A 13,046-nucleotide genomic window follows, 5' to 3' on the forward strand; every position below is an offset into this window, starting at 1 on the left:
TGAGTGTCGAACTATGAACCAGGAGGTCAGGGTTAGATTCTAGTCAGGACACCTGCCTGGGTTGCCGGCTTGATCTCCAGTGGGGCGTGCAGGAGGAGACCGATCAATGATTCTTCCTCATCATTGATGTTTCTGTGAGCGGCAGTGGTGGAGGAGACCATCAGCCTGGGGCAGACTCTCCAGCTGAGCCAGACTCTTAGAAAGAACACCTTCTGGATGGTCCATCAGACAGGGTCCAGAGCCTTGTGGTCTACCAGCAGCTCCAATAAATAAAAATATATTTTAAAAAAATAATCAGGCAAAAACACCACAAATCCTACCACTCCGAAAAAGCTAGTGTTCACATTTGGTGACCATTATACCAGATGTTTTTTCATCAGGTGCATTGAAATGGAAGAATAGATTGAAGTTTGTAAAAATAGATGGTATGGCCCGGCCGGCATGGCTCAGTGGTTGAATGTCGACCTATGAACCAGGAGGTCATGGTTCATTTGTGGGTTAGGGCACATGCTTGGGTTGTAGGCTCAATCCCCAGCGTGGGGTGTGCAGGAGGCAGCCAATCAAGGATTCACTCTCATCTTTGATGTTTCTATTTCTCTCTCCCTCTCTCTTCCTCTCTGAAATCAATAAAAATATATTTTAAAAAATAGATGTTATGTGCAATTTATAAAAAATATTACAAGATTTATATTTCAATTTCTTCTATGTGACTTTTGAAGTAACTAGAATTCCCCAGAGAATATTAAGGATTCTGTCCAAGGAAATTAGCAATGAAGGAGAGACGAAAAGGAGGACAGTGCTGGCCAAGGAATGCTGCTTGGGAAGCTGAAGGGCTGGGGGTGGGGATTTCCTTGGGAGGAGAATAATAGTTCCAAGTTACAGGAAAGGGAACATCTGGCCTTCAAAGGTGGGGGTGGATGGGGGGAAGAAGCGGGGCTGAGGAGGGTGTGGGGTTGCAAACCCCCACTCCTTAATGGTGGTACATTATTGTGCTCAGGCTGGTCAGTTACATTATTTTGAAATCCCTCCCCCTTACCCTACCCCAACTCTCCCCGGTTCTAACCCTGACCCAGAGTCCGATTTGGAGCCTGGAAGACAAAGCCATGTAAGGTCTGTGGAAATCACTGCTGCCTGCATCAGGCCCGCCCCAAGCCCTGGCATGCCCCGCCCCAATCCCCAGCCTTCCCAGTCCTTCCCACCCTCAGTTTCCTGTGCCTCTGGATACTGGGAACATAAACCAGAGTCCAGGAGCCCCCAATATAGGAGCCAAGAGAGACCCTCTTCTGCTGACCTGAGAATACACACCTCCGTTCCTGTTTAATCTTCGGCTCCTCGTTCACAAGACAATGAACCAGAAGACAACCCTGGTGCTCCTCACTCTGGCGGTCATCACCATCTTTGCCTTGGTTTGTGTCTTGCTGGCTGGCAGGGGGGGAGATGGGGGTGAACCCAGCCTGCCTCCCCACTGCCCCTCCATATCTCCCAGTGCCCAGCACTGGACACAGCCTGGCCAGAGCCAGCTGTTTGCAGACCTGAGTCAAGAGGAGCTGACGGCTGTGATGAACTTTCTGACCCAGCAGCTGGGGCCAGGTCTGGTGGATGCAGCCCAGGCCCTCCCATCAGACAACTGCATCTTCTCCGTGGAGCTGCAGCTGCCCCCCAAGGCTGCAGCCCTGGCACACCTGGACAGGGGGAGCCCCCCGCCTGCCCGGGAGGCACTGGCCATCGTCTTCTTTGGCGGACAACCCCAGCCCAACGTGAGTGAGCTGGTGGTGGGACCACTGCCACACCCCTCCTACATACGGGATGTGACTGTGGAGCGTCATGGGGGTCCCCTGCCCTATCACCGACGCCCCGTGCTCATCCGAGAGTACCTGGACATAGACCAGATGATCTTTGACAGAGAGCTGCCCCAGGCTGCTGGTCTCCTCCACCACTGCTGCTTCTACAAGCGCCAAGGAAGGAACCTAGTCACGATGACCACAGTCCCCCGGGGTTTGCAATCAGGGGACCGGGCCACCTGGTTTGGCCTCTACTACAACATCTCAGGTGCCGGGGTTTACCTGCACCCCGTGGGGTTGGAGCTGCTGGTAGACCACAAGGCTCTGGACCCTGCCCGCTGGACCATCCAGAAGGTATTTTTTCAAGGCCGCTACTATAAGAGTCTGGCTCAGCTGGAGAACCAGTTTGAGGCCCACCTGGTGAATATGGTGCCGATCCCGGACAATGGCACAGGTGGGTTCTGGTCCCTGAAGTCCCAGGTGCCCCCGGGTCCGGCTCCCCCTCTGCAGTTCCATCCCGAGGGCCTCCGCTTCAGTGTCCAGGGTAGTCGAGTGGCCTCCTCATTGTGGACTTTCTCTTTTGGTCTTGGAGCATTCAGTGGCCCAAGGATCTTTGACCTCCGCTTCCAGGGAGAACGGCTAGCTTATGAGATCAGCGTCCAGGAGGCCCTAGCCATCTATGGTGGAAACTCCCCCGCAGCAATGGCAACCCGCTACATTGATGGCAGCTTTGGCATGGGCAAGTACGCCACGCCCCTGACCCGTGGGGTGGACTGTCCCTACCTGGCCACCTACGTGGACTGGCACTTCCTTCTGGAGTCCCAAACCCCCAAGACGATACGAGATGCCTTTTGTGTGTTTGAACAGAATCAGGGTCTCCCCCTGAGGCGACACCATTCAGATTTCTACTCGCAGTATTTTGGGGGCCTTACAGAGACAGTGCTGGTCTTCAGATCTGTATCCACCTTGCTCAACTACGACTATGTGTGGGATATGGTCTTCCACCCCAATGGAGCCATAGAAGTCAAAGTGCATGCCACAGGCTATATCAGCTCAGCATTCTTCTTTGGTGCTGCCCGAAATTACGGGAACCAGGTTGGGGAGCACACGCTGGGCACCGTCCACACTCACAGTGCCCACTTCAAGGTGGATCTGGATGTAGGAGGTAAGACATCGTGGAGGGGGAAAGTATTCCGAAGAGGGGGTTCAAAAGTTGTCTCTATTTGGCTTTTATTTATGGCAATTATGCAGGAAAAGAAGATATGAGAGTATGTCGTTTTGGGGTCCATGCTTCCTCTTGGCTGGATATGAGAGAGTTGGATGCTAGATTTTATTTAGCTCATTGGCTGGGTGCATGGCTAACACCCTGCCTCCACATGGCCGCATCAGAAAACCTTGGGAAATGGCAAAACTCAGGGATGAGGCAGGATCTGAGCCAACAGGGTCCCCTTGGCCCTCTTCCCACCCTTTCGTTTACATGGAACCCATTCCAAGGAGGCAGCCATTTGTTTTTCAGTTCATTTCTCTGCATCTGGCCTGTGGTGCTGGTGTTTTGGAGGATCGGTTTGCAGTCTGCCAAGTCCCTGGCACATGCAGGCCAGCCATGGAACACCCAGGTTGGACATTTCCTTGGGAGATGGACCCTCCTTCTCCCTGGCTTTCCATCTCTCTCTGAACTTAAGTGTGAGGGTTAGAATGGATACTGTGGAGCATTCCAGATAGTTCCTGGGGGTCACAGAGAGAGCCAAGGCAACGTGACATCTTGGAGTCTATCCTTTTACTTTCCTTCCCCACATTGAGCTGATCCCCAGATTTTTTCCTGTTTTGCATCTGAAATATCTTAAACTCCTCACTGGGCCCCACTGTCATACACCTAGTGGTGCCGGATCTCTTTCTGCTGCTTCCACTCTTCTTCCTCCCAGATCCAGGGTTCACTTTGTGCCCAGAGGGACCTGCCACCCTGCTCCCTCATACATGTTTCACTTTCCCCATCAAAATAGGATCCCATTCACAGAGTTTTCTATCAGGCCTTTCCCTTCAGAATGCAGTTCCATCCTGCCTTTCAGATTCTTCCCTATGCACTGCTTTAGCCATCCTGTCCCTGGACACACACACCATGCAAGATAGCCAGGCTTCTTTGCTTTGGCTCCTGTTCCTGCCTAGAAGGCCCTGCTAGGTCATCTCTGCTGGTAACATCCTGTAAGGCCAGGCTGAACAGTTGCCCAGGAAGGTCCCTTTTCCTGCCTGCACCTCTATTCCTATAACCTTGAATCTTGAATGTACTCCTTTCATATGGCAGGCCAGTCAGGGCATTGCCTTCTGCATCCTCTGTGAGAGCAAAAGGGTGAGGATGATGTTTTATTCATCTGTGTGTCCCCAGGGCCGAGCCTGAGCCTCACCACTAATGAGATAAGTGAATGAACAATAATAAATAAATGAAATCCTTGACAAAATATTTTATAGGTCAACAGCTTTGGCTAAAAGATTGGGGATATTTTGGGGAGAGGGAAGGAAAGTAGGGGGCACTCTCAGTTCTGGGCTTCTCTTTGGCCCCCAGTCTGAAGCCAGGTGGGTGATCATTCCTTTCTCCCTCCTCCTTCCCTCACCCCGGCAGGACTGGAGAACTGGGTCTGGGCTGAGGACATGGTCTTCGTCCCCATGGCTGTCCCCTGGAGCCCTGAGCACCAGATACAGAGGCTGCAGGTGACCCGGAAGCTGCTAGAGACAGAGGAGCAGGCCACCTTCCCCCTGGGAAGTGCCACCCCCCGCTACCTGTACCTGGCCAGCAACCACAGCAACAAGTGGGGTCACCGTCGGGGCTACCGCATCCAGGTGCTCAGTTTTGCTGGACAGCCGCTGCCCCAGGACAGCTCCATGGAGAGAGCCATCAGCTGGGGAAGGTGAGAGAGCCTTCAGCTGGGGAAGGTGAGAGAGCCTTCAGCTGGGGGAGGTGAGAGAGCCTTCAGCTGGGGGAGGTGAGAGAGCCATCAGCTGGGGGAGGTGAGAGAGCCTTCAGCTGGGGGAGGTGAGAGAGCCTTCAGCTGGGGGAGGTGAGAGAGCCATCAGCTGGGGGAGGTGAGAGAGCCTTCAGCTGGGGGAGGTGAGAGAGCCTTCAGCTGGGGGAGGTGAGAGAGCCTTCAGCTGGGGGAGGTGAGAGAGCCTTCAGCTGGGGGAGGTGAGTGGCCGGGTGTCAAAGGGAAGCTGGGGGAGATGAGAGAGAAAGGAGCATTGGAGGGGCAATTGGAAATCAGTTCAAAATGTATGCAAAGTGAATAAGAAGAGCTCAAGAAGGATTTCCTGGTTATCAAAAGGCACATGTGGTGGGCACTGGCATGTCCTCCCTTGGAGGACTCAAACTCAGGGCTGAGAGCCTTTTCCTCTTTTGTATGGTGGACGGGTCATGCTGTGACATGGCAGGGGGGTGAACAGGATTCCCTGGAAAGGTGCTGGATGACTCACCAGGGTGGTGTCAGAGTCACTGAGTGAATGAGATGGGAAAGCTGGGGTCCACATGCTCAGCTCCTTTCCCTCATAATCAGGCAACAGGATAGGGCTAGTGACTGTGCCTCCCTAGGTACCAGCTGGCTGTGACCCAGCGGAAGGAGGAAGAGCCCAGCAGCACCAGCATCTACAATCAGAATGATCCTTGGGCCCCCACCGTGGACTTCACTGACTTCATCAACAACGAGACCATTGTTGGAGAGGTCAGCTGATGGGGAAGGCCAGTGAGAGGGGTGGGGACACAAAGATGAGCCCTACCTTCTCTTGGGGGCCCCTGAAAACCATCTGGTCCCCTCAGGGGTGTCTTCTGTGCTTTCATGGATCTGATCATTACCTCTTGAGGGAATCTTCCCGAGCTGGGAGTTCATTTGCAGCTGTTGGCCAAGGCCCCAGCCTACCCTCAGGACGCTACAGCCCTCTGAGTCTCAGCTTTGTGGACAGAGTCCTTTTCAGGCTCCAGCAGTCAGGAGGGCTGGAGGTCACCCAGGGCAGACCACATCTTGTGTATCTAAAACCCATTCCTGGTGTGACCACTAAAGGATTAATTTCTAAATGTTGGCCTTTTCTGCCTCCCAAACCCCGATCTTCCCTCCTCCATCCTCCTTCCATCAGTTAGGTTTGGGAACTCTCCGGGAGTTAAGGGGGAAGAAGCTGATGTAGCCTGTGGCATCGTCATTCCTCTGTGGGTGGAGAGACGGATGGAGGTGCGAGAGAAAATGTCAGAGAAGAAGAGTACAGGCTGGGTCAGGGAGGCAGGTGCTGTTTCCAATATGAATATGAACTTGACTATACTTTGATTTCTGGACCAGTAGGAAAAACATTTAAAGACTTAAGATTCTTTTGAGGTAATAGGGGCTGGCATGGCAAATCCTTACATACCAGGCTACTGTGGGAGGCAGGTGGGTCTTTAGCAAAGCCAGGCCTCATGATCCTCTTCCTTCTCCCCGGCTAGGACTTGGTGGCCTGGGTGACAGCTGGTTTCCTGCACATCCCCCATGCAGAGGACGTTCCCAACACGGTGACTGTGGGGAATGGTGTGGGCTTCTTCCTCCGACCCTACAACTTCTTTGACCAGGACCCCTCCTCCGATTCTGCGGACTCCATCTATTTCCAGGGGGACCAGGATGCTGGGGCCTGTGAGGTCAACCCCCTGGCTTGCCTCCGCAAGGCTGCTGACTGTGCCCCCGACCTCCCTGCCTTCTCTCATGGGGGCTTCTCTCATATCTAGGTGGTCCCTGGGATGGGGAATGTGTCCAGGGCCCCAGGGCCAGGGTGTGTGGAGAGGGGGAGCAGTGGGCACTGGGTTGGGCAGACTGATGCCCTCTTCTCCTTCCTCACATCCCTGAGGTTCCTTCCTCTTCCTCCCCAAGGTCACCTCCTGCCACCATCCTCCCTTGCTTCCACTCTCTACTGGGAGCATCCTGAGCTTGTGATGCTGGTGATAGGGGGGAGGGGGGACGCAGGAGAGACCCAGCTTTGTTGCCACCAGATCGGCTGGGTTTCTGTCCCAGGGAGGAGAGGAATGGCCAGCCAGGAGCTTGCAGTGAGAGTCGAGCTTTTCACCAGAAGACTCCCTTTTTTCTCTCTGGCTTTTCCAAATATTTTTGGGTCTCCAGGTTCCTCCTCACCTCCCCAGCGCCTGCCTTGTGAGATGAGGCTAGGTCTCTACAATGGAGATAGGCCCCTAGAGGCCCAGGTCAGGGTGCTTGCCAGGCCTGTGCATATACATGGACGAGCTGGAAGGGGCTTCTTGGCCCATATTTTCTCTGATCCAAGTCTTCCTCCTTCTTTCCCTCTTCCTCTTGCCTACCACCTCTTCCTCCTGTTTCTACTCTTTCTTATATTCTGGGATTTCCCTCCCAGCCCTCATTTCTCAACTTCAGTCTCCTCTCCTGGCCCTAGGCCTGTGGAAGTCAAAAAATGCAAGGACATCTAGCTTGGGGGGACAATCCCTGTCTGTCCCCCTATGTCTGTCACAGAGGGAAGTAGGAGTTGCCCCCACCCCAGTCCTGGGCAGAGTGTGTTCTTTTTGCCCATTTGTATACCCCCTGCCTTGCATTCTCAGCAGAGGATGGTCATAGAGGCAGCAGCTGCTCAAGCTAGCATTTGAGGTGGTTTTGCGGGTACAATGGCAGTAAGGAGTGGCATTTTGTGCCAGGGTTGTGTGAACCAGTGACCTCTGTCTTCTGGAGCAGCCAACAAGGGAGGCTGGGGAGGCACCAAGGATGAGAAGCACAAATACCCAGGAACTCTAGCGGTTAACTGGCCAGGGCCATTCAACCACATATGGGCATGCAAAGGAGCTGGGGCTTGGTCCCTTAGGAGCCTGGATTGGGGCGGATATACAAAAAGCAAGCGTTTGGAAAGGACAGAAACATCCTTCCCTAGAGGATTGGTTAAATAAATTCTGTGGACTCCATCTATCTCTGAGCTATAAATATAACTACATTTCTTTGTATACTAATAGGGAATAATCTCCCAATGAAAAGGCAAGGTGCGGAAGTGTGTATGGTGCACTTCCCATTTGTGGTTGATAGAAGGGAGAAAAATATAAATGTAGATTTGCTTATGTATGCAGATTCAGAAGAAATGGGTAACACTGGTTGCCTCTGGAAAGGGAACCAGGAGGTTGGGGACAGGGGAGGGAGGGGACTTAGCACTGTATACCCTTTTGTACATTTTGAATTTTGAACCATGTGATTATATTACCTGTTAAAATTAAATAATAAATAGACCTAATAAATAAATAACTTTTTAAAAAACTGATATGTCTTTTAGAATGGGCCTGGGGTAGGGGAGGGTAAAATGAGTTAAGGGACGAGGCCATGGACTCAATTTTCTTACATTTTTGAGACCAAAAACTTATGGTAACTCCTTTGCCTTCTTTTGCTTGTATCTCTCTGAAGAAAAGCTAAACCTCAGTAAATCTTTTGTTCTTTCTCTCACTTTTGCTCCCTATCACTCTTAGCAGAGGAGTGATAAGAAGCAGTGGGGAAGGGGACCTCTGCCTGCTGGAAGCTCAGGCCAGGCCGGGAGGTGAAGTGTAGGGAATGGATTTTGGATGCTGCTCAGCTTATGACCAGAGGGAGATCTATCCAGGGAGCTCAGGCATCAGTTTCTGCTACCTTCTTTCCTGCCCCAAGCCCAAGTTCACCTCTGAGTCAGTGGAATAGTAGATGGGGAGGAGTTTCTACCTTCTATCACTCCTTCTTATGGTCAGTTTCCTAATGGTCTCTAGACCAAAGAGTATGAGTGTTTGTATGCAATGAGAGTGTGTGTGAGTGTGTGTAAATAAATGCTCACAAGTTTTTATCTGAAAATGTGACTGTGGTTGGGTCTTGCTACATCTCACCATAGGGATGACACCACCTGCTCCAGGCCTCAGTGGACATGTAGATTGTGAGAGTGTCAGCTTAGCTGGGGTCAGGTGGGCTGCAGGACCAGCCCCCCTTCCCTCCCCCATGACACTCCCCCTATCCTGGCAGGACCTGAGAACTGGGTCTGGGCTGAGGGCATGGCCTTTGTTCCCATGCAATGCCCTGGGGCCCCAACCTGATCTCTTCCTTAGATCATTGAGGCCTGCTAGAGTGTTGGCCTCAGACCTGTGGTCAAATGAACAGTGACTGAGGGTGTCAAGCACTGAAAGAATAGTGTCCCCAAGGCTGAGAACTTTAGGACTTGGGCCCTAAGAGGAGCTGGACAAGGAGACCCCTGGGGCTTAGCTCAGAAGGCATAACTTGGACATCCCCGGGAATGTAGACACTGGAACCCCCTGTGAAGAGCACAAGATGCGCTCACCTGCCTCTGCTGTCCTCCTGAATCCCCTGAGAAGGGCTCCAGTTCCCAGTGCAACAGAAGCATTCTTCTGTGCATTCAACAAAGATGTATAGAGTGCCTTCTAAGTGCCAGGCATCATGTGAGGCACTAGGATGTATTATTGAATAAAAGATACAGTTTCTGCCAAAACCGGTTTGGCTCAGTGGATAGAGCATCGGCCTGCAGACTGAAAGATCCCAGGTTCGATTCCGGTCAAGGGCATGTACCTGGGTTGTGAGCACATCCCCAGTGGGGGATGTGCAGGAGGCGGCTGATCGATGTTTCTCTCTCATCAATGTTTCTGACTCTCTGTCTCTCTCCCTTCCTCTCTGTAAAAAAATCAATAAAATATATTTAAAAAAATAAAAATAAATAAAAAAGATACAGTTTCTGCCCCCAAGAGCAAGAGCAAGTAAAGAGGCAATGACAGATGAGGACTATTAGACGAGAGGTGGGAGCAGGACAACAGCAGGTTTCCTGTGGGGTCTGATGTCTAAGCTGATCTTGGCAGAGGAGTAGAAATTGGCCAGGGGAGAAAGAAGAGCACAAAGAACGTTCCAGGGAATAGCATGTTCCTTGACCCTCCTCTCTTCTCTCTGCAGAGGTCCCCCTGGGTGACCTCAGCCTCTCCTACTATAACTGCTAGTATTTGTTGTCTCACCCAAATCTATATTTCAGGCCTAGAACCTCTCTCTTGTACTCTGGATCCATAAACTTTTCCTTTCCTTAGCATCTATACTGGGGCTTCCCCATGAGTACCTCAAACGCAAACTTGTTAGTTTCCCTCTGGAACTTGCTGCTCTTTGTTCTTCTTCTGGTGAAAGGCCCCACCACTCACCAGTCACCCAATGGGAAATCTTTGTGTCATGTAAGATGCTGTGCCCTCCCTGCCAGCCACACCCAATCAGGCACCAAGTCCTGTAAACTCTGCCCTTAAACATCTCTCAGAGTCATCCCTTCCTCTCTGACCTCCAGGTCACTGGCCTCATCCTGGACCTTTACCTCTTACCTGATCTCACCTCTAGTCTGTCCCCTACCCAAGCCAGAGTCATCTCCCTAGAATGCAGCTCAGTACAGAGTGTAACCTGGGTGTACCAGGCAGGTGAGTTGACCACATAGGGCCTCTGGGGCAGCAGCTCCACTTGGGCACTGTGTTCTGGGCCCAGTCCTCAACCTGAGGGCTAGAGGTGGACTCTGGCTCCCAGGGATAAACTCATATTCATCACGTTCCCAGAGGCGGGGGCCAAGTTTACTCAAAGAGACAACCTAGTGGAGGGAGCAGGATGTATAGTTCTGTCTCCTGAGTAATTCTGCAAGAGGGGCACCTTTCCTTTTCTTAAAATATATTTTATTGATTTTTTTACAGAGAGGAAGGAAGAGGGATAGAGAGTTAGAAACATCAATGAGAGAGAAACATTGATCAGCTGCCTCCTACACACCTCCTACTGGGGATGTGTCCGCAACCAAGGTACATGCTCTTGACTGGAATCGAACCTGGGACCTTTCAGTCTGCAGGCCGACGCTCTATCCACTGAACCAAACCAATTATGGCAAGAGGGACACCTTTTCAACAAGTTTTTAGGGTATTTAACATGATGATTGGGAAGACTAGGATGAAACAATATCAGAGGAAACAATGCAATAGCTAGACACTTAGGGAAGGTGGTCAGGGTGATGCTTTTTTAAAAAATATATATATTTTTATTGATTTCAGAGAGGAAGGGAGAGGGAGAGGGAGATAGAAACATCAATGATGAGAGAGAATCATTGATTGGCTGCCTCCTGCATGCCCCCTACTGGGGATTGAGCCCGAAATGCAGGCATGTGCCCTTGACCGGTATCGAACCCTGGACCCTTTAGTCCGCAGGCCGCTGCTCTATCCACGGATCCAAACCGGCTAGGACAGGGTGATGCTTTTTTATACACTAATTCCCCACCAGCCAAGGCAAAGGGTTCCTGGCCCCCATCATTACCCTCCTTCCCATATAATAGCTTGGTGATACTCCACCAGAGTGAATATTTTGACCTCTGTTTGGTAACACTGCTCAGGACAAAAAACATTAGCAATCTGAACAGTGTGATCTTAGCTGGGAGCTGAGAGCATGACTTATGAAAGACCCAGACTCACAGTTGCCTGGTGGCCAGGAGTAGGTAGGCCTAACATTAGATTCTGCTCCCCCTAATTCTCTAGGTTGCACAGCCAATTTCCAATGACCTCTTCCTGCCTTAGTTATAGCAGCTCTATTGTTTGTCTTGACTACAAGAAGCTCTCCAGTTCCATCCTACTGCTCAGTTAATGGGAATATTGGGTGTGAGTTTTTCTCCCCAACACTCAGGGGTGGGTATGAAATGCCATGTTTCTCTATTTTTCTATGACAAATAACCAGCTCTGTGCCCTCACTCACCTGGTTGGCAGGAAATTCAATTATAGCTCTTGGGGTTAGGGTTAGGAAAGACTCATCTGGGACTTTGGGGAATGGTTGGTTAGTCTTCAGCTAACAGTGGCCACTGCTACTTTGCTACCTTTCCACTGCCCTGAGGCCAGACTTGCCAAGACAAGGACGGGAGGAGGGGCTGACCCACACCTATTTTCTCCTAGTTCAGTGGCTCTCAACCTTCTGGCCCTTTAAATACAGTTCCTCATGTTGTGACCCAACCATAAAATTATTTTCGTTGCTACTTCATAACTGTAATGTTGCTACTGTTATGAATCGTCATGTAAATCTCTGATATGCAGGATGGTCTTAGGCGAGCCCTGTGAAAGGGCCACTTGACCGCCAAAGGGGTCACGACCCACAGGTTGAGAACCGCTGTCCTAGAGCAAAAGCCCCATTTTCTCCTGTTTGTTCACCAAAATGTTATTAAAACATTTTAAAAATTAAAAATAAATACTGTCCGATGTGGCTCAGTTGGTTGGAGCATCATCCCATACACTAAAAGGTCATGGTTCGATTCCCAGGGAGGCCACATGCCCGGGTTGCAGACTCGATCCCCAATGTAGGGCATGTAGGAGGCAGCTGCCCAAGGATTTTCTCTCATCGCTGGTCTTTCCATCTCTCTCTCCCTTTCCCTTCCTCTCTGAAATCAATAAAAATATATTATTTTTAAGAAATAAAGAACAAAGGAGAGGAAAACCTGTCACGTTTCCATATCTAAATAGAACTGGTTGTATAAATATTTCTGCATAATCTGACCTTTCTGAGACTGGTTGCCCTAGTTGAAATGTCTGGGTTCTGAGATGTTTCACGTCTTCCTCAGATCACTAACACTTAAAACATGAACCACACAAGGTGCCTGCCCTCCTTCCCATCCCCACTTCACACCAAACACGTTGACCTTTTGGCCATTCCCTGCCCATGCTGAGGCTGTCTCAGGCTTCTGTACCTTTGCACCTTCTGTTCCCTTTGGCTGGAATGTCCTTCCCATTCTCTGCCAGGAGAATGCATCCTGCCTGCAAGCTCAGTCTGGCATCATTCCTGGAAAAAGTCTTCCCGGACGAGTCCAGCTTGGAAAGGATTCTTCCCCAGGCTGGGGAGGGAAGCATGTTCCTTCCCTTGAACCTTCAGTCTCTCCTAGTTCCCCTCGGGGCCTACGGCACCTCACCTGGAAAAGAATGGAGGTGGCTTTTCTCTCTGAGTCTGCAACATTTTGGAGGAAGGTTTCCCGGAGTTGAGGGTTGTGGGCTGCTAGGTTAATTCCACAGCCAGTTTTCCAGGCCCCCTGACCTCTAACCTGGCCCATCAGTCCCGCTCAAGGTGTGTGTTGAAGGGAGGGGGTGTCTCTGTTACACTCTGCAGCCCCTGTACCCCCTCCAGCTTTTCACTGGCTCCGCATCCTGCATGCTCCAGGCACTTAGGGTGCTCACAGAGCCTATCTCACTCAGCCTCCACCTTCCACCCCTCCCAGGTGCTTTGAGTTCGCAACATTATTCTCAAGCATCCCTGGGGC

The 13,046-nt window shown here is 51.2% G+C and overlaps 1 protein-coding gene across 1 annotated transcript; it reads left to right on the top strand.

Annotated features, from left to right (window-relative positions):
* Positions 1–1,346: 1,346 nt before the first annotated feature.
* On the top strand, positions 1,347–7,218 carry LOC308531861 (amine oxidase [copper-containing] 3-like; the record flags this gene model as incomplete). The annotated part of the gene is given in 6 exon segments (XM_081108955.1): positions 1,347–2,946; positions 4,396–4,681; positions 5,356–5,485; positions 6,235–6,507; positions 6,511–6,629; positions 7,185–7,218. Coding segments are annotated over 6 exon segments (2,442 nt in total).
* Between the last annotated feature and the right edge of the window lie 5,828 nt (positions 7,219–13,046).

The sequence above is a fragment of the Myotis nattereri genome (genome assembly GCF_964212035.1).
Source record: "Myotis nattereri genome assembly, chromosome: 16".
Taxonomy (NCBI): domain Eukaryota; kingdom Metazoa; phylum Chordata; class Mammalia; order Chiroptera; family Vespertilionidae; genus Myotis; species Myotis nattereri.